We start from the raw sequence: 26,908 nt of genomic DNA, 5'->3' as shown, positions 1-26,908 counted from the left end.
CAATATCAGTTCATGTTCTTAGTTGCAAAGTTGTGTCTGACCCATCGCTACCCTATGGACAATGTTCTTCCAGGCCTTCCTGTCCTCTACCATCCTCTGGAGTCCATTTAAGCTCATGCCGACTGCTTCAGTGACTCCATCCAGCCACCTCATTCTCTGTCATCCCCTCCTCCTTTAGCAATAGCAGTAGACTTATATACCGCTTCATAGGCCTTTCAGGCCTCTCTAAGCGGTTTACAGAGAGTCAGCATATTGCCCCCAACAATCTGGGTCCTCATTTTACCCACCTCGGAAGGATGGAAGGCTGAGTCAACCCTGAGCCGGTGAGATTTGAACAGCCGAACTGCTGATCTAGCAGTAGCCTGCAGTGCTGCATTTAACCACTGCGCCACCTTGGCTCTTTAGCCCTCAATTGTTCTCCAGGGAGTCCTTCCTTCTCATTAGGTGCCCAAAGTATTTGAGTTTCCTCTTCAGGATCTGGCCTTCTAAAGAGCAGGCAGGGTTGATCTCCTCTAGGACTGACTGTTGGATGGCCTTGCAGTCCAAGGACTCATAGGAGTCTTCTCCAGCACCAGAGTTCAAAGGCCTCCATTCTTTGGTGTTCAGTCTTTCTTATGGTCCAACCTTCACAGCCATCCATTGCAAATCAGTCCATAATCATGGCTTATTGGTAAAAGCTGTCTTAAGCCTTATAGCTAGGAAACAGCTGTTTAACATTTCACAGAATCGTATACAGTCTGGAATTCAAAGGGACCATAAGGATCATCTGGTCCAACTCTCCGCTGACATTCAATTCAAATCTATAGAATGATGGAGTTGGAAGTGATCCCAAAGATCATCCAGTCCAGCCGTAGGCAGGAAAGGCAAACAAAATATCGTTGAAAAGTAGCTGTCCAAGCTCTTTTTAATTACCGCCAGAGTTGGAGAATCTACACCCTCTGCATACAGACTGTTCCGTTTGTGGACGGATTTGGTTTAAGCTTACTGTATGGGTTGCAGAATGTCTCTGCACACAACTGCAGAGACCTTTGTGTCTCCTTATAGAAATTAGGTTGGTGCTCTTGGCTGTTCCTTAAAGAAGGGGTGTCAAAAGGCACCGGGGGCTAGATCTGGCCCATGGGGCTGACCTGGAAACAGCAAAGGCCCATGGGGCTCTGCCAGCGAAAACGGAGCTCCGGAGGGCTGCAGACAGCCATCCTGAACTCAGTTTTCGCTGGCAGAAGATTGCAAGAGGCCATTGCAGACGAAAACAGAGCTCGGGAGCCCATTTTTGCTTGCAGAGCACTCAGGCCACCGCAGGCGCCCCGGGTGATGAGCCATGCCCCCCCTGGCCACGCCCCTCTGAGGTCAAACACCACCCTGTTGCGGCTCTCAATGAAATCTAGTTTGACATCCCCTGCCTTAAAGCCTTTTTCTTCTAGTTTCTGGTTGAACTCGGGAAAAAGTGCATCTACCTTAGGCGGGGCTTAAACATAGCTGCTTTAATGAGCAGCAGAAGGGTGCGGTGTGTGCTTGGAATAATTTTCAAAACATCCATAGTCCACATTTATATTCTAGTATATTGATAGTATTTTTTAAAATAACTCCCGCGATATCTTTTTTTTCAGAGCCATGGTTTTGTAACGCCTGACATTTTTACAAAAAACGCTTGTCCCTTTCCTGTTTTCCTAGGACACGGTGTCAGTCCACAGGCCCAGCTTCTACGCAGAAAGGTTCTTCAAGTTTATGACCAATACAGTGTTCAGGAAAAGCTCTTGTAAGTGTCGGCTGCTTTCATCGGAGCCATTAACAATGCTATGTGGGGTGGAGGTGTCGAAGGTTCTTGCTGGTTAAAGAAACACCTGTAGGCAGCTATGGAGATAATAACCTTGGAGGAACTACCAAAAGGGTAGTTCAGCAACAGGTTCTCTGCCCGGTTGCTGGGTGGGAGTGGCCACGGTAGGCGTGACCAATTGGTCTCTTGCAGCACGGCGGGAGGGCCATTTCTGTCTTCCCCAGGCTCCGGAGGCTTTCCTTGAGCCTAGGGGAGAGCGAAAACTGCCTCCTCTGTGCTCCGGAGGCTCATTTTCTCCCTTCCCTGAGCCTCTGTGCAGGCCCTGCACTTACCTTGAATCCAAAACGGACCATGTGGAGACTCCTGGGAAGGGAGGGGTGGGCGGGGCCAGCCAGGGGTGAGATTTGGAGGTTCTCTGACCCGGCCATAACATTAGCTACTGGTTCTCCTGAACCCGAGCAAACCTGTAGCAGCCCACTCTTGACATAAACTGTGGTGAAGAAAAAAGAAGTAAAGATTTTTCTTATTTTAGCAGAAAAACAATGACCTTTTAAAATAAGCCTCTATAAATCTCTTTTCTGGTGCTTTCTCCAAGTTGGTTTTTCTCAACCTTGGCTGGGGAATTCTGGGAATTGAAGTCCACACATTATATAAAGTTGCCAAGGTTGAGAAACAACCTCTCCAGGTATAAAGCTTTCGTACAAAAAGAGAGTTAGTAGCCAAACAGGTGATAATTAGTAGATGGCCTACCAGTTTGGTCCCAAGTCTCTTAAAATCTCAGCGGTAGAAGATGCCCGTTATTTTCAGGAGGGGGGAGGGTGAGCTTTTTTCTTCTAACAGAACCTCCTTGCTTTTCCCCCCCCTCTTTGACCTCTTCTATGACGCTCGTCATTGCTCTAAACCCCTCGCTCTCCTCTGCAGCCCTGAAAGCATCTCCCTCAAAGAAAGGACGGAGTGCCTTGTTAGCCGTTAAGCCATCCGGCCCAATGGCTGCGTTCTCTGCCAGCCAGATTCCTTCGGAGAAGGACGAAGTGCAGTATGACCTCCGGGGAGCCAGGAGTTACCCCACCTTAGATGACGAAGGTATTGTGGGCCACTCAGGGCCTTCTTTCCGATCCCCTCTGAAGCCGCTCCTAAGGCCCAGTCAAGCCTTTCCCCATCCTGGCCTCCTTGAAATGGGTTGGTCCTGCCATCCCCTGGATTCCTAGCAAAATTAACTGGCTGGGGAATTCTGGGAATTGTAGTCCCGGCACTCTGGAGAGGGTGCCAGGTTGGGGAAAGCTGTCTTAGTGGCTTAGCTCAATCCGTCCCCTTTCCCCCCCGTAGTGCCAGTAGGTCCCACCATCCCACTACCATTCCTTCAACTTCTTGCTATGCTTTTGCAGGTGCTAAAGTTAACCACGACAGGGGGGAAGGTAAGAACACTCATTTGTCCCTCTGTTAGTTGGTAGAAAGTAGAACTTTTAAGAGCTGGTGGGCTTCAGGTCATTCCGCTTGTAGAGTGGAAACAAGCCAAGATGGCCTATGATCAAGCAAGCTGCTTAATACAGGCAGCTTAATCCCTCCCAGTTGGCATCTCCTACCTGCCAGACAAAGAAAAGCTTCAGAGAAATTTCCAGTCATTTGTTCATTCCAGTCTGTTTCCAAATTCCAGTCAATTTCCAGCCATTAGACTATGAAGTGAGAGCAAACCCCACTTCTCACATCTAGAGGCTGTGCTAGATTGCTTATTTCTTCCGGATTGCAGCTATTTCTACCAGCAGGAAAAGCCAACTGGGAACGATAGTTCCAATTGCTGCTTAATTATGCATGTACCATTGGGAGCATATATGCAAAATGGGCCAAAGATGGTACCTTTAAAAAAACCCAAACCTTCCTGTACGTGACTTGCAAAAGACGATTCTGCTTGGTTTCCCAACCAACAGTGTGGAAATGTTGGCAGCGGAAATATCCCAGATTTTTATCAAAAGGCCATATGACTTAAAGCAGGGGGTCTCCACAAACTTGGCAAGTTTAAGACTTGTTGTTCTGACCCAGGCTTCCTTAAAAAGCAAGAAGCAGAGTCTTGGTCCTGGCAAAACCCCTTTTATTTACACGACTGAATTACTTTCATTCACAGTCCGCAAGGCTTAGCAAACAGTCTTTCAGAGGAATGTTTATCAACACAAACCTTATTTTGTTTGGAGAGCTACCAAATAACTATTTTCCAAACGCAGGACAAGGCAAAACTTGGCACAGAGTCTCTTATTGTCACAAACAGAACTTTCTACTCTTGAAACGATTGAATGAACAAATAGTTTCCTGCAAAAGCCCACTCCCCATTCGTTCCTCTTTTGTGTCCTATGGGAGGGGCCAATCACCTCCAAGGTGTGGCTTTACTCCTAAATTGACCCTGCTTTCTTAGTTGTTCTTGTCTTCTGGCAGCTCTGTGCACACTGGGAACAGGCTCCAGCTGTTCCTCTGCCTCACTGCTGTCTAGCTCCCTCTCTGCCTCCGATGCAGAGCCCTCGTCTGCGCTTTCCTCAGCCCCCAGGACTGACCCATGTTCCTTCCCAACCTCCTCACTGTCTGACTCTGCTGCCAGCTCTGCTGGCCGCTAGCCGACCACAACACTTGTGGACTTCAGCTCCCAGAATTCCCTAGCCAGCATGGTTGGTGAAGGAATTCTGGAAGAATTTTAGGAGTCAAAGTCCACAACAGGTCTTAAAGTTGCCAAGGTTAGAGACTTCTGATCTAAGGCATTCTTCCCCAATCTCTCTTCAGATCAGCAGGTCAAAATGATTCTGGCTTGGAATTCTGGGAGTTAATTTTTTTTTCTTTCTTTTTGTGTAAAAAGTTTTTATTTTTAGACAAACAAGACATAAAACAAAACATAAAACCATCTTCCGTTACATACAGCGTGTCGATTGGTTACAAGGTTTCTGTGCATTCTTTCCATAGTCATCACTTGCAATTTATATGAATCACATAATATCAAATCGAATATGTTTATATACATTATTATCATTATACCTCATTTGTTTGACTATCCCTATTATTCCTTCATTTTAAATGAGATATACAAAATGTTAGGTTCATTTATATTATAACAATTCATTACATCATCTTCAATCTATCCAATAATAATATATCTTTATATTATATCCAGTATCATTCAATTATTCTTGTATTGATAACATTCTCTAGTCTCTTTCATTTCCATATTTTTTTAATCTAGCCATTGATAAAATAAATCCCATATTTTATAAAATTGTTTATCTTGTTCTCTAATTTAAAAGGTCAATTTACTCATTTCAGCACATTCCATTATTTTATGAATAACTTCCTCCTGCATTGGTATTTTCTCATTTTTTTCCAACCAGTTATAGATTTTAGTCCAATATTCCTAAATTTAGAATAAAATTATATTATGGCATTTCATTACATCATCCGAAAACCATGCAGTAATATTACCTCTTTATATTGTATTGTACATGAAATTGTTTATCTTTGGTTACAAAACTTTTATGCATCCCTCCCCACAGCCCTCACTTACAATTTATATAAAATTTCATATTCTCAATCTAGTATATATATATATATATATATATATATATATATATATATATATATATATATATATATATATATATATATATATATATATATATATATATATATATATATATATATATATATATATATATATATATATGCATTATTATTATTGTTAATCATTTATTTGACTATCACTATTATTACTTAATTTTATGCATAATATTCTAAGTTTAATTAAATTTAAATTAGTTTTTATTATAGCATTTCATTACCTCATCCTGTATCCTTCCAATAGTAGTGCAATCTTCTATCTCCTGCCATTTGTAGTATTTGTGTTCTAATTGCTTTCTTGGTAGATCTTATATGGACATCTCTTGGCAACTTGTTTTCCATTGCATATCTTGTAAAGACTCGAGACCCCTCGTCTGTTCCTTCCATCAACGTCCCTTTGGTTATCACCGATGCTTCTGCCAAAATTTCTATCGTTACTTCTGCCAAATTTTCTCCCTTTTCTTCTTCTATGTTCTGGAATCTGAGGTAAAATTCTAATCTGTCAATCTCCCATTCCAATATTCCACTCTTGTCTTTTCCATCCATGCTCAATCTGCTGTCAATATCACCAATTTTCTTATCTGTTTGTTCATCTTTTTCTTCAATTTTTTGAAATCTGTCCTCATATTTCATCATCATTTGATAGGTATTCTCATTTTTTTCATCTATTTTTTCTGTTCTTTGTTCAATATTCTCCATTCTCTTTTCAATGCTCTCTGTTCTTGTATTTTTTGAATTTCTTGCATAATCATCTGTAATGTCATCTCCTTTTCTTTTCCGTGCTGCAACACTCCTCCAGATAGTAAACACTGCCACTATATAGAATAAAGCTTTTTTATTAAATTCTAAAGAAATTCACTGCAATCTTCTCTCTTTCAAGTCAAGGCTTTCTTTTCACTCTGGTCCAGCTACTGATAGTACCCCAGAGGATCACCTGTATAAACAATCTGTGCTCCTTCTGCTATCATTTTCAATAAACGAACTCAAATACCTTGAAATGTAGATCAAATGTTCAAAGAAAGAAAAGAAAAACAATGTTTCCAAGCTTCTAAGTGGCAGTGTTACTTCTTTTCTTCTGCTTTTACTCCCCTCTATATTCCAGGCTTAAGGAGAAAAAGAAAAGTTCTTAGAGAGAAAGCAATAGAGCATTGAAAAAAGAAAAAAAAAGTCTTAATCAATAGGTATTAAAAAAAGAAAAATAGAAGAAGAAGGAAAAAAAAACCAGTCCAGATTAAAAAGTAACAAGTGTTTGTAAAAATTCCATCAATAAAAAGATTAAAAAGGAAAAAAAAAACGACACACTGTTTGACTCAGGCTTAATCTCATCGCTTAACCTCTCCTTTCTTCAATTTTAACTTTACTTTTGATCTTTTTGGGTGTTCTCTTCTCTAATAATATAATTTATCTCACTAATTTGACACACTTTCTCTCCTACTTTGCTTCTGTTCTGGAGCTGTCCCAACTTTCAGCAGCTTCATTGGCTGCTTCTCTGTGGCCGGAAAAAAAGGGCTTCTCCTGGATCTACCAGGGACTTTGCGATGTCCCTGGGATCGGCAGGATGTGCCCTTCTCTATCACCGTCTCTACGGGACAGTTTAGGTCCAAACGGAGCATCCTGCAGCAGAGATATCGACAGCGATCCTGGAGCTCCAGGATATCACGTCGTATCGGCGTGACGTCAGCACCGCCTCCTCGAGAGTTAATTTTTCCAGGCATTTTAGTGGCATTGGGTCAAGACAGGCAATTTGAGCAACCTCCCTCCCTCTCCCAAGCTATTTACAAGTTGTTTCGGAAGTTACCACACATACTCTGTCCTCCCCACCCATCCCCTTGGTCATGTAATCACATTTTGGGGTTTTCGCAACTGGCTCACCTTTATGGCTGTTTGCACCAAACCACGGTTTGCAAATGTTTTTGTCATGTTCCATTTACTTCCAGTTTCCAGCAAAAAAAAAAATCCCATTGGGGGAAATGGATTCACTTCAAAACCACCATTTGGCTTAATGACTACCCCAAAAATGGTTTTTTTAAATGGTGATGGGATGCCTCGATTTATGACCACAACAACTTATGACTGTAATTCCAGGCTCAGTTATGGTCGCAAGCCGAGGATTACCTGTATATTATTCAAGACAGGGTTTGGGGGTTAAAAAAAATGAGTAAGGACAACCTTACTCAGCACAGAAGAGAGTTAGCAGCCCCAATAGAAATAATTTCTACATTGAGGTTCTGCAGGGCTCTAATCTTATGTAAATTCTTCTCTCTCTCTCTCTCTCTCTCTCTCTCTCTCTCTCTCTCTCTCTCTCTCTCTCTCTCTCTCTCTCTCTCTCTCTCTCTCTCTCTCCCTCCCTCCCTCCCTCCCTCCCTCCCTCCCTCCCTCCCTCCCTCCCTCCCCCTCTCTCCCTCTCTCTCCCTCTCCCCCCTCTCTCTCCCTCTCCCCCTCCCTCCCTCTCCCTCCCCCCCTCTCTCTCCCTCTCCTTCTCCCCTTCTCTTTTTAATTCAATGCATTTTGCTCTTGGGAGTTGTGTTTTGCATTTCCATGTATAAAAGATAATTTATACAAATGGATTTTGAGGGAGGTATTTAGAAGTCAGCAACGTTGAAGCATGAAAAGAGATGGGAGCGGAACCAGAAGAATTTCCTACCTTACCTTGGGCATTTTAGAAGGCTAGTTAAATATTTGTTGTTGTTGCTCTCCGCTCCTGAAAAATCTCTCAAGGGAGTGTAAGGTTCATTGGGAAACAAGTGCCATGTAATATCTCAACTCCTGTTCCTGAGCAGAAATGGACTTTCACATTTCTCTGTTTTGTCCGCCGCAAAGGAGGACCACAAATGGCTTCAATTTTTTTTTTTTAAAAAAAAATGAAATTATGAATCGGTTACACTCCTTGTTCTGTAACATGGTCAGAACTGTTCAGGAGTGTAAGGATCATTTGGGAATATTACAGGGTGTTTTTTTTTTTTTTTTTTTTACCCAGCCTCAGTATTCTTTATTTTTTCTTTCTTTCTCTTCATCATGGGCACAACAGGCCGGCCTGATCTTCTTCCCTGCACCCCTCCCTCTTTCGAAGAAGCAACCACCGCCTCTATAGCCACCACACTCTCTTCCACATCTCTCTCCGTGCCGGAAAGGTCTCCTTCCGAATCCTCCGAGCAGCCCAGATACAGGTGAGCTCCGATTAAATCCTTCTTGCCCTACTTTCCCCCTGTTTAGCCAGGACCCACAGGAATTTAAGGTCTCTCGTGTTGTTTCAGAGATCCAGAAAGCAAACGGGTCCCTTCTGGATCCCCTTCTATTTGAAGGATTGGCAATAGGAGTATCAACTTGCAGCGGATGGGTTTATTAATGTATTCGGTGGAATATATCTGGTTGGGCTGTGGGTGGTTTTGAAATAAGTGCATAATAAAAATGGCTTTCTAACAATAGCAGAAATAAGAGAATATAACTCACTATAATAGCAGAATCTAATTCCAGTGCCTGAGCTAGGTGTTTGCCACTTAAATTTGCTTTATTTATCTGTCTCTGCCTTGTATAAGAGTAGTGCAGTGACCTAGAGGTGGAGATCTCACCTCACAATCAGGAGGCTGTGAGTTCGATCTTATGTAGCGACAGATATTTCTCTCTCTAGGCACAACTCTGTGAACTCTGCATGGGCGACAGGAAGGGCATCTGGCCAGTAAACACTCAGCTCCATTCAGTTGCCCCGATTCCATCCCTATGTGAGGGATTACAAGGTCATTAAAAGACATACATACATACATACATACTTACATACATACATACACGTGTGTGTGTGTGCGCGCGCTTGCCCACGCACAATAGCTCAGCAGTTGGAAAACTAACAGCCTGAGTTCAAAACCCGAGCACTGCTTGACGGGGTGAGCTCCTGTTATTTATCCCAGCTCCTGCCCACCTAACAGTTTGAAAGCATGCAAATGCAAGTAGATGAATAGGTACCACTTTGGTGGGAAGATAACAGCGTTTTGTGCACCTCGGCTTGTAGTTATCTAGGCACATGACCATGGAAGTGTCTTTTGGACAACACTGGCTCTCTTGGCTAAGAAACAGAAACGATCACTGCCCTCTAGAGTTGGGCACAACTGGACAGGGGAAACCTTTACCTTTACCTGCCATGTATATGCCACTCAGTTCCAGAAAGGCTCTTGAGAATGCCATAAGTAGCGGGGACGCATCCTTATTTCAGGCTACTTCATAGAAGGGGAGCCCTTACATTGGATGTCTATGGAGATCCTCAGTCATCCCGGTCACGGTTGTCCCAAAGATGTTTTTTCAAGAGGCAGCTGGACTCTCTGTTTTCCTTTGAAGGCATTTCGCGTCTTCGGTTGCCTCTTGAAAAAGCCCCCCAGGGACTTAACATTGGGTGAGACAGAGAGAGAAAGAAAGCTACCTTGCTAACTTTTTAGTCATTCTCATGAAGTGTGTATTTTGCATGGTGTCCCTTCACAGGCGGCGTACACAGTCCTCAGGACAAGAAGGAAGGTGAGTTGGATACTTTGGCACATCTTGGCCGCCTCGCTAGGAAACCCTCAGTGTCATAGCAAGTCCAAGCAATGTTTTATTCTTTTTAACTCTCCTGTGTACAAGGCCTCATAAACTAACGTTCTTATATTAATAGGCCTGCCAATTTCTAATGCTTTACTATCTCCATACTTAATATGAATGCAGTGTCGTAACTGATCTTCCGTAGTACAGAGAGTCCTTGACATATGACCATTTGTTTAGAGACCCTTCAAATTATAATTAGCTAACTTGGGTTGTTATTTTACAGGCAGTCCTTGACTTGCAACAATTTGTTTAGTGACTGTTCAAAGTTATAGTGGCCCTGAAAAAAGGGACTTATGACCATTTTTCACAGTTACGACCTTTGCAGCATCCTGTCAGGGTGTGCACAGTGTGACTACTATTTTGAAACAACCCAGGAGCAAAATACAGTACACAGAGGTTTTGTCTTTCAAACAGTAGTTTATCTACAAGGCGTGTGTGTGTGTGTGTGTGTGTGTGTGTGTGTGTGTGTGTATGTATGTACCTACCTACATACTAGGCAAAATCAGGCCGTCAATCAGTCTTCAACTATAACACGGAAGCACATACACAGAGAAAAACTGCCCTCACATGGCCTCTCTTATATAGACAGCCTCTCAAAGTGGCAATAACCCTGCTGAGTCATTCTCATTTCATCATCTCAGTTTACAGCTTTACAGCGGCTGGTCAGCTATTCAATCATCATTACCTTAACACATCCCCATGCTCATGTGATCAAAATTCAGATGCTTGGCTCATGTTTATGACGGTTGCTGTGTCCCAGGATCATGTGATTACTTTTTGTGACCTTGGTCGTAAAATGGGCCAAAACTCACTCAGCCAATGTCTCGCTTAACAACAGAAACTTTGGGCTCAATTGTGATCGTAAGTCGAGGACTACCTGTATTTATTTATTTTTCACAGTTTTGAACCGCCCATCTCCCTCAAAGTTAAGGAGGGGGTTATTAATGACTGTCACACTATAGGTTTTGGCTAGAAAGTTATCTTCAATGAAAAGACTTTTAAGGAGGGGATGCTGAAAAAAACAGAGCACTATCCTAGAACAGTGTTTCTCAACCATGGCAAATGCTGATTTCCAGCAAAAGCATCGTAAATTGCAGTCACATGACCACGAGTGCTGCAAACAGCTGCAAATGCTAGCTGGTTGCCAAGCACCAAAACTGGTCATGTGACCCAGGGGGGGTTGGGTGTACAGGGTCTATGACAATTGTCTGAGGTCATGGTCAACTCGCCACGGGCAACTTGCCATGGCCAGCTCACTGCGGGACAACTCCTTGGAGGACAAGAGTTACACTGCTATCCAAGAAATGATGGAATAGAATCATTAAAGAAAAGGATACAAAAAGAGAGACAAAATGAAATCTGAACGACAATAATTAAATCAATTTATTAAATTGATTTTAAACAATTAAATTGGATTGATAAATTGTCCTGCAGCGGGTTGGCTGTGATAAGGGGGCCAGAGTGAGTTGCTGTGGCAAGTTGTCCCATTCTAGGGTGGACACAGCCATGGGAGGTTTGAATCTGATTGTAAGTACCATATTTTTGGACTATAAGACGCACCAATGTATAAGACGCACCAAGATTTCAAAGAGGAAAGTAAGAAAAAAAGGTTTTTGTCCTTCCCGGCCCCCAGGAGCACTCTGCAGGCTTCAGTAGGGCTGGGGAAAGTCAAAAATGCCCCCGTTTTTTGCAAAAAATGGGGGGCATTTTTGCCTTTCCCCAGCACTGCTGAAGCCTGCAGAAAAGCGGCCTATTTTTTGCAAAAATCAGATGTGGGGGCGGGGCTTTGGGAGGCCAACAATGGCTGTATTTGGTATATAAGATGCACCAACATTTTCACATTCTTTTAGGAGGGGAGTTGCATCTTATACTACGAAAAATACGGTATTTTTGGTGTGTCTGTGTCTGTCAGAGCTTCAAATGGTCACTGATCAACCAATCATAATTCAAGGACTGCCTATACTAGACTTCTGAAGAGCGATATTTATTTATTTATTTATTTGTTTGTTTATTTTTCTGCAGGATTCGCGAACAGACCCGAGTGGAAGATGACCTCCAGCAGATCACTGTGGAGCTCAAACCGAAGTGTGATATTGAGATTGTGGTGCCTGATGTGGCTGCTGCAGGGTTAGAGCCTTTTTCCGTTACAGACCAGGCGTTTTCAGCCATGCGTGCCTTCGTGCTCCTATTTAATGCATGCAGCCTCCAAATATTTACCTCAGGGGGGAATCTTTCTATTGTAGATGGGAAACCAGCTCTGAATTCTCACGATTTCAAGAAGTAACTCCCGAATTGTGAGCTTTTTTCCCTGTGGCAGAGGAAACACGCAGAATGCAAACAGTTGGTTTAAAAGCCACTTTAGGGATTTAATTTAAAAATAGCGTCCCTTCCTATAGATAATCCAAGGGTGTTGTAGTCCTCGACTTACAACAGTTCCTTGGGTCACTGTTCAAAGTTACAGTAGCACTGAAAAAAGCGACTTACGACCATTTTCCACACCTAGAACCACTGCAGCATCCCTGTGGTCACATGATCAAAACTAGACGCCTGCAAATAACTCGTGTTTATGATGATCGCAGGGGTCCTGGTGGTCGTAAATCGAGGACTACCTGTACCTCTTTCAGTTCTGCATCCGCTGCATATAAAAACCAAGTCTGGATGGAGGATGGCTTTCTTTAACATCTGCTGTGAGCCGACTTGCCAAAAATTGGATGATAAACAGCTTTGTGCTATTAAGACAACATATAATTCAATTTGACACGCGCGCGCACACCCAGTTCATACAGGCGTGTTTCACCCTTCGGCTCAGCTGTCGTACAGTTTGTTTAGGTTTGGCTTAGTGCTTTGTGTGAGCTCAGCCGTTGCAGTTGTAAATCACAATGGCTGGCTGGATGCACTTAAGGATTCAGCCCATTGTGGTCCCTTTTCAGCAAAGTATAGTTCATCAAACCAGAACACTCTGGAGGGTGTGAATTCCATCTCCTTTTCAAAGGGATGATCAGTTCATAGCCCTCAGTTCCCTGAAGGTTCAAGCCAGGGGTGAAATGCTACCGGTTCAGACCACTTCGCCCGAACTGGTAGTAAAAAAAATGCTACCAGTTCGGGCGAACCAGTAGTTTTGGCGATCAGCTGTGCAATAGTCAGCTGTGCTGCACAATTTATATTCATTAGAAAGCAAGAAATCCTGCTTCGTAGCTAATCTAAATTGTGCGGCACAGCTGTCCCCCCCCCCCTGCTGTTCTACTTACCTTTGCAGACTCAGAAAAAGCTTCTTAATCCTCCTTTTTCGGCGCTGCACGGTAGTGCCTGCGCGCGCGAAGCAAACCAGTAGCGGGCTTCAGAGCATTTCACCCCTGGTTCAAGCCCAAAGTAGCAATGTTGCACATATTTATTGATTAATTCAAATTATAGGGCCAACCATCTCTCAACAAGGACTCTGGGTGGCAAACCAAGTGAAAGTAAAAACAATTGCAATAATATAAATTTCAAAATGCATAAGAGAGCCAGATTGGTCTAGTGGCTCAGGCACCAGACTAAAAACCAGGAGACAGTGAGTTCTATTCCTGTCTTGAGCAGGAAAGCCGACTAGTTGACTTTGGGCCAATCAGCAGGGAACTGTGAATTCTAGTCCCGCCTTGGGCATGAAAGACAGCTAGATGACTTTGGGCCAATTACTTACTTTCAGCCTAACCCACCTTGAAGGATTGTCGTTATGGGAAAGATAGGGGGAGGAAGGCGTATTAGGTATGCTTGTCACCTTGAGACATTTATAATAATACAGGCTGTATATGCTTAATAAATAAAATATCTCATAATCATTAGTACAACAACAACAACAAAATGGCGTCTGCACACACTTGGAGCCACAAGCCTAGAGCCAGTTCTTTACAGGCTTTGCAAAAGTCCAGCAGGATTGGGCTCATCCTGATCTCCAGAGGGAGAATGTTCCATAGGGGGTGGGGCAGTACGATGATTGAAAAGGGTGTATTACTTGGAATCCTGACAGTGTGTCTGTAAGTCTCCACCAACCAGCATTCCTCAGTCAATGGGAACTGAAGCATGTTCAGCTTGCCTGACCAAATTGGATGGATAGAAACAACCGAGAGAAACAGTCCTTCAAGGGCAGTGGTGAAATTCAATTTTTTTTTCACTACCGGTTCTGAGGGCGTGGCCTGGTGGGCATGGCAAGGGAAGGATAGTGCAAAATCTCCATTCCCTCCCCACTCCTGGGGGAAGGATATTGCAAAATCTCCATTCCTTCCCCACTCCTGTGAGAAGGACATTGCAAAATCTCCATTCCCTCCCCACTCTGGGGCCAGCCAGAAGTGGTATTTGCTGGTTCTCTGAACTACTCAAAATTTCCGCTACCGTTTTTCCAGAACCTACTGAATTTCAACCCTGCTCAAGGGGATACCTAGTCCCGAGCCATGAAGGCCTTTCAAAATGACACCTTCAATTGCACCCGGAAGCACACTGGCAGCTACAGTAGCTCCATGAGTAGTGACGTGCCAAATGACCAGCACCATTAACAACCCCTGCTACCAGTTGAAGCGTCCGGATGCTCTTCAATGGCTGCCCCTTGTAGAGGGCATTGCAGTAGTCCAATTGTAGGGTTGCTGTTCAGCCAGTGATCAGAGTGTCGGCGTTCCAAGCAATTCCCCCCAGTGAACAAAACTCCAAGGCAGGTAAATTCCTCAAAGAATACTTTTATTGGATAAATCCTATTGGCCCAGTTCTGGTGAAAGCCGACTCTGAAAATTCCTGCGGTTTTCATCTGATTAAAAGTTTTTTCCCTTTTAAGAGTGGAATTAATACATTTCAGTTTAATTCTGTAATGTCCGGAATTTTTCAAAAAAATAAAAAGATGGACTGGGAAAAAAAAGTAAAAGTTTATTGTTTATTTATTTATGTATTTATGTATTTATTTGTCTTGTATGCCGCCCACTCCCGGAGGACTCCAGGTGGCTCACAAAAGACAAGGGAAAGGGGGGAAACGAGACAGAGACAACATATTAAAAACAAAACCAACATTCACAAAAGTTTTTTCCCTTTCCCCAAACAATCAGTCACATGGTCCAATTGAGGTGCTGTCCAGTTGCCCAGTAACATCACTCCTCTCTGACCAAGTGTGAGAATGTCCTTGGTTCCCAAGGGAAAGTATTTTGTTTTGGCTACAAAAAAGCCCAACTATCTCTATTCCCCATTCCCTAACCCTCCGCTCTAGTGTGGCAACACTGAAGCCTCACAATGGCTTCAGTCAGGTCAGCTTCAGGGTTGACCCAGAGCCAATTCAGACAACTGGTCTTGGCTTGTTTCCCGCTTCGAGGTGGGATTGTGGGATGCTTTTTTGAGGGTTGTCTGAAGACACTCAGCAGGAGCGCCGAGCACCACCACGGCCTCCATCCATCCTCACCCATCTATCTTTCTTTGCAGAGAGGCAGCGTCCTTAGCGTGTGCCACCATGCTGTCGGCAGCAGCGGCGGTGGAGGTTGAGACAGCAAGCCAGGCCTCTGAACCTGCCAGCCAAGCTTCGGATGAAGAGGAGCTCCAGATCCCGGATATCTATTTTGTAAGCCCCCTTTTCGCTTATTTTGTGCACAAAGCTGCGGTTGGTTTGGCTCTTCTCTCCTTCTTTCCTTCCGCTGCTTTTCCACTTCACTTGCTCCACTCTTCCCTTCTGAAGACTTAAAACAAACCAACACACCCGCACCGAGGTACTGTCTTGTCTTGTTCACCCTGATGCACATTTACCTCTTTGCATTCATGCTCTTTTTTCTGCCAGGTTGCCAGAGAAACCACCCGGAAAACCTCGAGGTTCCCCTTGAAATAGGTAGAAATGTGTCCCGCTGGGCTTCTCCATGGCATTTCCTTTTTTCCCTGCAGGCAGGAACATGTTCAGAGGAGGAAATTTAGGGAGGCAGAGCAGGGAGTAAGTGAGCCAAGGAGTGTGTGTGCGTGTGGTGTGGTGTGTGTGCAACCATGCTGTGCTAGATTCTGTATGCGAAACCTCAAAATTGTGTCAAGAAGCTCTCCATTTTTCCCAGAAACTAGTGTTCAACCTTGTTAAGTCTCCTTTGAAGTCAAGCGTGAGAATCTTGGCTAAAAGGAAATGTGGTGGGTTTCAGCAGGAACATTGTTTTTTGTTTTTTTTTACACAAACTCGTCCGACCTTTGATTGAAGCCAGTGTACGGGTAGTCCTCAATTTACGACCACAATTGAGCCTAGCATTTCTCTTCTCTAGCTAAGCAAGAGAGTTGTTAAGTGAGTTCTGCTCCATCTGTTGAGCTGTTTTGCCATAGTGGTTAAGCAAATCAGTGCAGTTGATAAGCAAATCATGCGGTTGTTAACTGAATCTGGCTGGGAAGCCAGCTCGGGAAGGTTACAAATGATGATCATATGACCCCCAGGATAGTGCAATTGCCATAAATGCATGTCAGTTTCCAAGCACCCAAATTTTGATGACATGACCATGGAGATGCTGCGATGGTCATATGAAAACCGGTCATAAGTCACTGTTTTCAGTGCTGTTGTAACTTTGAACAGTCACTAAATGAATGGTTGTAAGTCAAGGACTACCTGTATCCCCAAGACGTAGCTGTGTCCAGCTGCTCAAAGACAACTTGCAGGGAGGGGTGCATCTATTCCCCAACTACCATATTTTTCCTTGTATAAGACGCCCCCATGTATAAGATGCCCCCATGTTTCATGTAGTTTCTTGTAATAAGACACAGGAAGAATTGCCTTGTGAATGATGGTTTGGGTTGCGTTTCAAGCGCATGTATTCATGGAAATGTGTGTGAAGAAGCTTTGCATTTGACTTGGTTTGAGGTGTGTGTTAGTTCTCCTCTCATTCTCTCTTCCCAGATCTGACTGAGTGCTTTGATTTCTTACATGCAGAGTGTCCCATACTTGCTTTAAAAGACAAAATCCGTAACCAAATGCAAACTCAGGCTGATTTAACCCAAAGGTAGACACAAGGCTGATTTAAATACCCCAATCTTATGTGTTATGTTTGCATTACCAACTCTTGTAATCCTGAGAAGGCAACCCCCCTGTCTGAAATGATTATTATAACTGAATGCCTTACACCAGGAGTGTCAAACTCACATTGTCATGGCGGCATCCCGTGACGTATTGGGACTCCCCCCCCCTTCACTAAACTGGGCTTGGGCGTGGCCAGCATGTGACGCACGAGTTTGACAGCCCTGCCTTACATGTAATCCTTGACTTACAGCTATTCATTTAGTGACTATTCAAAGCTATAAGAGCACCGAAAAAAAAGAGACTTAATGACCGGTCCTTGCATTTAATGACCATCATAGCATCCCCATGGTCAGTCACGTGATCAATAATTTGGGCCCTTGGCAACTGGCATGTATTTATGATGGCTGCAGCATCCTGGAATCATGTGATCACCATTCATGACTGTCCCAGCCGGCTTCTGATGAGCAGAGTCAATGGGGGATAGCTGGATTTGCTTAACGAATTAGTGGTTCACTTAACAGCTGGGGCAAAACAGAATTTAAAATTGGGCAGACTTCTCTGAACAACTTGCTTAGCAGTGGAAATTTTGGTCCCAATTATGGTCGTACGTCGAGGACTACTTGTACAGTATTCAGTTTTGGAGCAGTAGTAGCGTTCGTGGATTTGCTGTGTCAATCAAGTGAGTCAGAGCTTGGCTTATTTCCTTTCTCTGGCTCTGAGCCCACTGGACCAATGTTTATTTCTCCCTCCGAAAACAAAACTCAAGGTAGCAGGACCAGAAAGTGCTTTGCAAATGATTAAGAGCATGACTTCCCCCGAACCTTAGAAGAGTTTGCAGAATGCAGAGTATTTTGGCCAATGTTTATTTGTCCCTCCGAAAACAAAACTCAAGATAGCAGGAGCAGAAAGTGCTTTGCAAATGATTAAGAGCATGACTTCCCCCGAACCTTAGAAGAGTTTGCAGAATGCAGAGTATTATTTTGGCCCTGTGTTTGTATCCATGGAAAGAAAGCCTGTGGTAGCGGAAACACACACTTTTTTTCCCCGTGGCAGCCAAGTTCTCACAACATCCATCTGTTTTCAAAGCATGTTTTCTTCACCGGGTTTCCCCCCAACTCATGCTTGTGCACGCTTAACCTTTTCCACCGACATGGTCATTTCTTATCTTTTGTTCATCCTTTCTCCTCTCCTTCCTTTTTCTTTTCTTCCGGTCTGCCTCCTTCCCTTCTCATTCGCCTTTGGATGTGCCCTGTCTAGTTCACAGATGGAAGGTACTGGATTTACTCCCCCCGCCTGTGCAGGCTCCGAGCCGCCTCGGTTTCCTCTGGGGACGTAAGTGATTTTGCTAGTAGAAAGGGCGGCTCCATCCCAATTTTGAAATGCCAACTTGGGGGAGGGGGGTGTCAAGGCATCTGGGCTCCTGCTGTGCCGGTGATGGCAAACTTTTTTCGATCTCGGCCTCTCAAATATTTGGAAAATGTCTAACTTAACTCTACTGGTATATCACATCCACCACCCCCTCTGAACAAAAGAGAAACAAATCTTTATCTCCCCACGCATCTGAGCTACCCTGAACAGTGACAGTCAATGGCAGCGCCACGACCAGGCCTGGAAGAGAAGCAAGGGTGAAATGCTATTGGCTTGGGCCAGTTCGCCCGAACCAGAGGTAAAAAATGCTACCTGTTTGCGCGAACCAGTAGTAAAAAAAAATGCTACCGGTTTGGGCGAACCAGTAGTCAGCTATTAACAGTAACAGAGTTGGAAGGGACCTTGGAGGTCATCTAGTCAAACCCCCTGCTCACACAGGAGACCTATACTAGGGATTCGAACTGCCAACCTTTCTGATCAACAAGCTCAGCGTCTTGTGTGACAATCAGCTGTGCTGCACAATTTGTATTCACTAGAAATTGCGCGGCACAGCTGACCGTTGGAACTTGAAAAAAACTTTTTAAAAGCATATTTTTTATTTAAAATGCATTAAAAAATTTTTAAAAAGTTCTGAGGATCAGGCAGCACAGCTGTGTGTCGCACAGCTGATCGTTTAAAAAAAAACATTTTACAGCATTTTTTTACTATTGGTTCAGGGGAACCGGTAGTAAAAAAAAGTTTTTAAAAAGTTTTTTAAAAAGTTCCAACGATCAGCTGTGCAACAATCAGCTGTGCCACGTGATTTATATTCACCAGAAAGCAGGAAATCCTGCTTTGTAGCGAATCCAAATCGCACAGCTGTCCCCCCCCCCCCCTTGCTTCTTCTACTTTGCAAACTAAAGGCTTCTTAGCGCCTGCGGTGCGCAAGTGCCTGTTTGGCGCACATGCGCATGAAGCGAACTGGTAGCAGACCTTAGAGCATTTCACCCCTGACGAGAAGCCTGGGCTGCAACTATTTGGGCTTTTTTTGGGGGGGACGGGACAATGGCATGGTTTAGGGCAGGGATCCTCAACCTTGGCAACTTGACGACTTGTGGACTTCAACTTCCAGAATTCCTCAGCCAGCATAGCTGGCTGAGGAATTCTGGGAATTGAAGTCCACAGGTCATCAAGTTGCCAAGGTTGGAGACCCCTGGTTTAGAGGTTATTCTGCCCTGCATCAAGATTTTTTTCCCAATTTGGAAACAGGTTTTTTTTAAAAAAAAAAAAAAATCACACACACACACACACACACACACACACACACACACACACACACTCACTCACTCACTCACTCCTGGTCGGCAAGCCTGATACAAATGTAACACACCCTGCTGGCAAAAAGGAAAATTTTGAATAGTATGCAAAAAACCGCTTTCTGTTTTAGAGCCATGGTAGCGCAGTGGTCAGAATGCAGTACTGCAGGCTAATTTTGCTGACAACCAGCAGTTCGATTCTCTCACTGGCTCAAGGTTGACTATCCTTCTGAGGTTGGTCAAATGAGGACCCCGATTGTTGGGGGTAATTGGCTGACACCGTAAACCGCTTAGAGAGGGCTGTAAAGCACTGTGAAGCGGTATATAAGTCTTTATTGCTATTGGAGGAGGAGGGTTTTTTTAAAAGGGGAATGAGGAAAGATTTGATTTTACGCCTCCCCTTTTGGCAATTCAAAGTTCTCTCTCCTCCTCCATTGTGGTGGTGTAAGTAGAAGAAGCTATGTGTTCCCCCTGGCTTGCCTGCTCGGCCTCTCCCATTGTTCCCTTTAGGTAGGACATGCTGCATAGGCAAAAGATGGGCAGGGACTTTGGCCATTTGCTAGCCTTGGCCTGGGTTTTTCCTTCCCAGCATTCTTGGAGTTCCCCAAAGCAACCATTGCATTTTCTGGCCTCCTTCCTTTCAATGCCAGGGTTTAATTCCCCCCTCCTTTTGAAAATTGAACCTTTCTGGCTGGAATATCCAGTTTTGGTCGCCAAGAATAAAAAAATATATGTTGAGACTCTGGAAAGAGTGCAGAGAAGAGCAGCAATGATGATTAGTGGATTGGAGGCTAAAACATATGAAGAAGAGTTGCATGGATTGGGTAATGTCTAGTTTAGTGAAAAGAAGGACCAGGGGAGACATGACAGCAGTCTTCCAATGTCTAACAGATTGAAAGTGGGGTGGGGAGTGTCAATCCGTTCTCCAAAGCACCTGAAGGCAGGACAAGGAGCAATGGGTGGAAACCGATCAAGGAGAGATCCAACCTAGAATTAAGGAGAAATGTTCTGACAATGGGAACAATAAATCAGTGGAACAACTTACCTCCAGAACTTGTGGGTGTTCCAACACTGGAGGTTTATAAGAAGAGATCGGATAGTCATTTGTCTGAAACGGTATAGAGTTTCCCGCCTGATCATGGGGTTGGACTAGAAGACCTCCAAGGTCTCTTCCAACTCTCTTGTTTTATTTTTTTTTTTAGCATGGCACAATACAGGATCCTGCAATATCTTGCCAAGCAGACACACGGCAGAATTTGCCCCTCAGGCTAGGAGGCTGTCAGCTGTGTCTCTGTATGATGTCCTGCCCCATTCATCTCTTAGATCAACGGCTCTTTCTTGCACAACTTCATTGGATTGATTTTAGGACAAAAGAGGTGATCCTTGACTTACCACCACCATTAGTCCCAAAGTTTCTGTTGCTAAGCAAGTTAAGTGAGTTGTGCCTCATTTTACGACCTTTTTGCCTTTTGGTTGTTAAGCAAACCACGGCAATTGTTCAGTGAATCCTGGGTCATTAAGCAGAGCATCAAGCTAAACTCTAAACCTAGTTGAAATGTAATTGACGTTTGCTTTCAGTTTTTAATTTCGGGGGGAGGGAAGGATGAAAAGTTGGCCATCAGAGGCTCCCTGCAACATCACTGTATCTTCACGGCTTACTAGACAGGTAGTTATTAATGATAGAGCCCAGTGCTGTGCCATAAAAAGCATAATAATTAGTTTTTGGCCTGGAAGCATTCAGGCTAGGATTAGGATTATTCTTCGCTGGTGGGAAACACCAATAATCCTTCCACTGTCTTTTGTACCAGCTTTACCTTCTGGCTCTTCTCATAGGCAGCCCCCACCTTACAATAATGCAAATGGGTGATTATCAAGAGTTTGAGATGCTTACAATTTGTTTATATTTTAAAGTATTTTTTAATACTAGAATTTTTCAGGCAAGACTTTGGCAGTATTGATTAATTCCCGTAAGCCGAAATTTCCTCAGGTGCAAAACAATTCCCTAATCAAGAAATTACAAGTTCCCAGTCTTGATCTTGTGGCCATGGGGTTGTTGCGACTGTCATATTGCGAAGACTGGGTCGCAGGTCCCTTTTTGCCCCAGTAACTTTGAACAGGCCCTCAGTGAAGTGTTGTAAGTCGAGGACTACCTGTGTAAGTCGTAAGTGCCACTTATGGAGAAGCGAAGTTTGAAGGGAACCCAATTCCTTCAACACAACGATGCTCACCTGAGCTGACTTTGATGGGTGTTTTGGTAGGTAAGTGGGGGGGGGGGAAAGCATCGACTTCTGCGGGAAAGCTGAGCGCCGTCCTTGTGTTTCTTTTTCTCTCTCCAATCATGTAGTTTTTTCTCGTTGGTGTTGTAGCTTTCATCTCTCTTTTTTTCTCTTTCCCTTTTTTTCCCCTTTTCTCTTTCTATTTTACTCCCCCCGTCCCCCCCGCTGCTTTCTTTTGCTCTCTGCTTTGCTGTCCGCCAGCCGACAGACGAGAGGAGCTGGGTCTATTCTCCTCTCCACTATAACACTCAAATCCAGTCAGTCTCTGACGAAGAGAGTGATACAGTAAGTTGGTGTTCGCGCTTGTTGTTTTTTCCCGTTTCGTTTTTAAGAAGGGAACACAATTTTGTGCAGCCCATCCTTGCCAGCAAGGTGCACTGCCAGCTAATCCTGAGCGATCTTGGGAAGCTTCCTGCATCCGCATGTTGATGCGCCTCAAAAGACGACGCTAGCTTTCCATGAGTTCGCATTTCCTCCTAAACTCACTCGGAAAGGAATCGGAACTTGGCTTGACCTCAAACAGCTGTAGAGACTTCAATGTCGCAGTTGCCCAGACGGACTGTTTTTTGTAGTTCTGAATAAAACACGTGGGCAGAGCGGAGGGCTTTCTGAGGGCATCCTCTATGCCCGTGATGGTGAACCTTTTAGACACCGAGTGCCCAAACTGCCTGCACATGCTCATGTCCAAAACGAAAGGTGTACGCACACATGCGTGGGCATGCCCAAGCAGAGATCCGAAGATCAGCTGGCCGGCGGGAGGCGGGGCATCCCAACATTGGCAGCATGGCAAGAGGTAAGATCTTTTTCTTTCGTGAGCTTCTGTTTCGCCATTTGCAGGGAAGCAAGCTCGCGAAAGAAACGCCGTGGGGATCTGACCTGGGGTGACAGCGCATGTGCCAGCAGAGACGGCGCTGCGTGCCACCTCTGGCACCCGTGCCATAGGTTCGCCATCATGGCTCTATGCCCTACGGCAATATTTCTCAACCTTGGTAACTTTAGGATGTGTTTATGTCAACTCCCAAGAATTTTCAGGGCTGTGGGCATCAACTCCCAGAATTCCCCAGGCAACCATAGTGGCTGGGGATCCTGGGAGTTGAAGTCCACACATCTTAACGTTGACAAGGTTGAGAAATACTACCCTATGGCACCTTGGTCCTATCAGGGGTTTTAAAAAGCCAGTTCTGTCAGGACTTCTTCCTACCTGGACATCGTGAGGACAACCCCAAGTTGACTATCCAGTAGATCCCCATCTATGCTAATAGATCGAGGTCCTGGTGAGAGAAAGCAGGCTGGTGTCTCACGCAGAATCCCATTCTCGGATTAACGAAAAACATGATGTCAGTAGATCCCAGCTGCCTCCATACCCTCTGGAAAAGAACGGCCCAGTGTCTGCTCACTTGGGGGGGGAGGCGAACGCTTTTAAACTCTGGGGCAGGAACAGAATAGTTGACAGCCATTGTGGTCTGGTGGTTAAAGCACCTTAGTTGGAAACTAAGAGACCTTGAATGCTAGTTCCCGCCTTAGGCATGAAAGCCGGCTGGGTGACTTTAAACCAGTGCCTGCCCCTTGGCCCAAACTACCTCACGAGATGGTTGTTGTGGGGAAAATGAGCGTTCACCATGTCTTCAGTCAATTATTACAGTATGCTGGCTGAATCCTATCCTGGTGCGTAAGCCAATTCCAGAACAAAGGGTAGATAACTCGGAGAGAGACTAGATTTTCAGTTGCCACTTAAACCATCTTCGTAATTGCTCAATATCCCTTTGTATCTTCCGGTTCTCAGCATAACACCTGAGAGATTAAAGACAACACCCCCCCCCCGCCCCCTTGGATTGGACTGTTCCTCTAAATGCTGTCTTCTCTTGTTCCTTTTGTCTCCCTCCTTCTCCTCCTCCCCCCCCCCCCCCTGCAGTAACTCCTATGCAAACTCCTCGAGAGAAACGTTCCTCCTGACGCCGTTTGCGGCATTCCCTTTCGATGTTCCTTGCAGCTTTTCGGAGGGAAGGCGTGGAAGAATGTCGTGCATCAGCGTCGGCTGTGCTTCAGCATCCCAGCGTTACCCGGAAGGACAAAGACAAACTGCCCCGTGTCCCATCTCCTTCCTCCCACCATCCTTTCTCCAAAACGTGTATATTAATACCTCTCCAAGCAGCTACCCACAAAACTGATCTTGGCCCCAGAGACATCAGAGGTCGGAAGGAATTTGATCCTGGGTCACCACCTCTCTCTCTCTCTCTCTCTATTTATTCCCAAAGTGCACTACTGTAGCTCTCTTATCTGTATGTGATACTGTGAACATTTTTTTTTAAAAAAAATCATGTATTTATTTTGTTTCTCTTTGCACAAACAGCACGCTTGTGCTTTTGGTTTTGTTTTGTTTTTTTTTCAAAAATAGTTTTATTGCACTTTTAGGGTGTAGGGGAGAAGGCCTTGTCACAGATGTTGATCGCCTTTGGTGATAAGAGATTAGAAGAAGAAGCAGCCTCTGAGCAGAGGGGCAGCAGGGCAGGAGAGGCTGGCAGAGCAGTGGAGCTGGTTATAAGAGTGTCTATGAAATGGCACTTTGGCTCGATCACTCGGTGGCCCCCACTTCACTTGGTTAGCAAGGGTGGAAAAAAAGAACAAGGTTTCAATCCCAGCCGCCTGAGGAAGATTTGAAACTTTCCACCGAAACAGGCCGTGGAACCTGCCCGAAGCTCCCTCGGTATCTATTTGAGTGGGATTTTTGAATGTGCATCCTCCCCTCACGCTCGCCATCTTTGTCGGAGAAGTTGGCCATGTGAAGCTACGCTCAGCAGCATCTTCAGGTTGATTGTTACGGCAGTCTCCTTTGGGCAGACCACTGGATTTCTGGAAACCTCACATGGGAGGCTTCTTCCTGGCTTCTCTCCCTGCTACGCCCAGCGGAGAAGCTGGGCCGACTTAAGCCATAAGAGGTGCCCCGCTGAAAAGGCTGCAAGCTCCTCAAGATTGGAGAGAAGCTCCCTGGGAAAGCTTGCAGGGGATAAAAAGCACGGAGAAGGCCCCATCCAGGAGGTCTTGGTGGCTTTCTAAGAAGCCGGGCTCTGTTCTAAGGGCCGCGAAGCCTCTCTCACTTGGGAGAGAAGCACCAGAGGACTGGCTTACGGCCCCTCAGGATCGCACTGTCATCACGCACGTTGCTGTTCTTGATACGGAGAGGGCAAAAAGGAACTCAGTTCTACGCAGAAAAGGCAGCAGAGGAACATCTACTCCGTGCGGAAGACCTCTCCTTTTGAGGAAGCGGCTGGGGAGGGGAAAAAACAATGGCGTCTTCCAGACCCGCAGCTGCTGGAGGATTTCCACAGCTGTGACAGTATTTTCTTTTTGGGTGGCACAAAACGGTCTCTGGTTTGTGGGTGGGTGGGACGTGAGTGCAGTATTCAAAGCCAGCCAAGTCACTCTGTCTGCTCCAGCTGATGAGAGGCCCCAAAGCTGCTTTTTTTTGGGGTGGGGGGGGGGTATTCAAATTTAAGTCAGTGCCTCTGCAAGGCCCTGCTCTTGTAAAACAGAAGAGAGAGCAGAAGGCAGCTTTTATCTTCCTGGTAATCCTGCGAGGTGAGAAACCTGAAATGCCTGTGATGGGCAGGTCATCCCTTCACCTCCTGGAGGTCCAAACGAAGCACCTCCTTGAAGTGCTTTCTTCTCATCGGTTGAAATCTGCTCTCTTTGTGGTAAAAGTTCTCTATGAAGGGGGAGAAGAAAGAAGCAGGTTGAAGAAGGCCTTGGGCAAGCAAGATAATGGCTAAATGCTATCCAGTGTGTGTTAGGTTCTCATTCCATGACTGTGAGGAAACTGGGGAGGTCCTTGCTCTTCGTCTTAAGTTTTGTTGGGCGTCCCCATGCTTGAACTTCTGAACCTCTCATTAAGCATTCCAGAACGCAACTGGAAACGACGTTCTTTAAAGTGACACTATAGTTTTAGGGCAGATTTTGAGAACGTTTCTTTAGGCAGCTACAGGTAGAATGGTTTCTCTCAACCTTGTCCAGTGGACCTTTGCTTCTGATTCTTTTCGAGCGCCTGCCTCGTCTTCAACCTTTTCTCTCCCAACATCCTGGCTTCCATTTCCAACCACAATAATGTCTTCTCCCCTCTCAAGGTGCCAGTTGTCAGGATGGGACCTTTCTCTTCAGCCTGAGGTGGCATGACGGCCCTCATTCCTCCCCTGCTTGAACTTGCTCCCCTGCAGGCTGTGGACTCAGGGCAAACTGCGGGCCAAGCTTTAGTCCTTCTTTGCAGACCAAGCCACCCAGCATCTTCCATCCTTGGAGGAGATGGGCTGATCCATCCGTCAGCAAAGCAGGTAGTGCTGGAGCAAATGGCGCCCTTTCCTTCCCCTTACCTGGTACAAGGCACAATCAAGAGACCCGTTCTTGTCGGTCTCGAAGATGGCATCAAATCTGGAGTAACCTGGTCAGGGATGGTCCTTTTAGAGTTGGTTGCTCTTACGGTTGAAGGATGGAAATGGCACTAGACCCATTGATCAGCCAGTTATTGAAGACCATGCTTGCAAGATTCCTTGAGGTGCATTGATTCCTTTGACTTGGGGTATCAAACAGAGTTTGGGCATAGTTGGCTTCGTCTTCTGTGATTGGCTGGTAGCTAAAGGTAGGCGGGGCAAGAGAGATGGCCACCCTCTGCTGAACTTGGCCATGGACAAGATTCCCTTCATATAAGATTGTCAGCTGTGGTTTTCAGCCAAGATGACCAAGACATCATCCTTGGGAAGCATCTTGTCCACGTCTTCCTCGCCCTGACCCCAGCAAGAAAGCCCGGCTGACACCTCTTTCCTCTTCTTCCTCTCGGTTTCTTCAATACAGAGAAAAATCAGCGCTAGGACCACCAGATACTGTTCTGAATGACTTTTGTTGATGTCTACATTAGACTTCCTCAGTGTGCATATATGCTATATATATATATATATATATATATATACTTACATATGTTTTTTTTCTTTTTCCTTTTTTTGAAAAAGTATTTTTTTAAAAGAACATCTCCATGTTACATGCTTTATACACAGAATGTATAGGATTTAAG

The 26,908-nt window shown here is 44.9% G+C and overlaps 1 protein-coding gene across 6 annotated transcripts in view; it reads left to right on the top strand.

Moving 5' to 3' along the window:
* The window catches only part of PIP5K1C (phosphatidylinositol-4-phosphate 5-kinase type 1 gamma), a 79,580-nt gene extending 55,344 nt beyond the window's left edge, over positions 1-24,236 (top strand). The window contains exons 11-20 of one of the 6 annotated variants that reach the window (XM_087703270.1): positions 1,672-1,756; positions 2,696-2,857; positions 3,160-3,189; positions 8,391-8,529; positions 9,830-9,862; positions 11,951-12,055; positions 15,362-15,497; positions 18,171-18,245; positions 22,054-22,137; positions 23,765-24,236. In XM_087703270.1, the coding sequence (XP_087559396.1) occupies positions 1,672-1,756; positions 2,696-2,857; positions 3,160-3,189; positions 8,391-8,529; positions 9,830-9,862; positions 11,951-12,055; positions 15,362-15,497; positions 18,171-18,245; positions 22,054-22,137; positions 23,765-23,767 (852 nt within the window). In that variant the 3' untranslated portion in view covers positions 23,768-24,236. The remainder of the gene's footprint in view (positions 1-1,671; positions 1,757-2,695; positions 2,858-3,159; positions 3,190-8,390; positions 8,530-9,829; positions 9,863-11,950; positions 12,056-15,361; positions 15,498-18,170; positions 18,246-22,053; positions 22,138-23,764) is intronic. The other 5 variants (XM_087703271.1, XM_087703272.1, XM_087703275.1 and 2 more) reach the window with 5 other exon arrangements.
* Positions 24,237-26,908: the final 2,672 nt, after the last annotated feature.

Source organism: Thamnophis sirtalis, unplaced genomic scaffold (genome assembly GCF_051295495.1).
Source record: "Thamnophis sirtalis isolate CommonGarterSnake01/CBP01778 unplaced genomic scaffold, rThaSir2_p1.2 scaffold_1, whole genome shotgun sequence".
NCBI lineage: Eukaryota > Metazoa > Chordata > Lepidosauria > Squamata > Natricidae > Thamnophis > Thamnophis sirtalis.
This window is presented reverse-complemented; position numbering and strand designations above follow the sequence as displayed.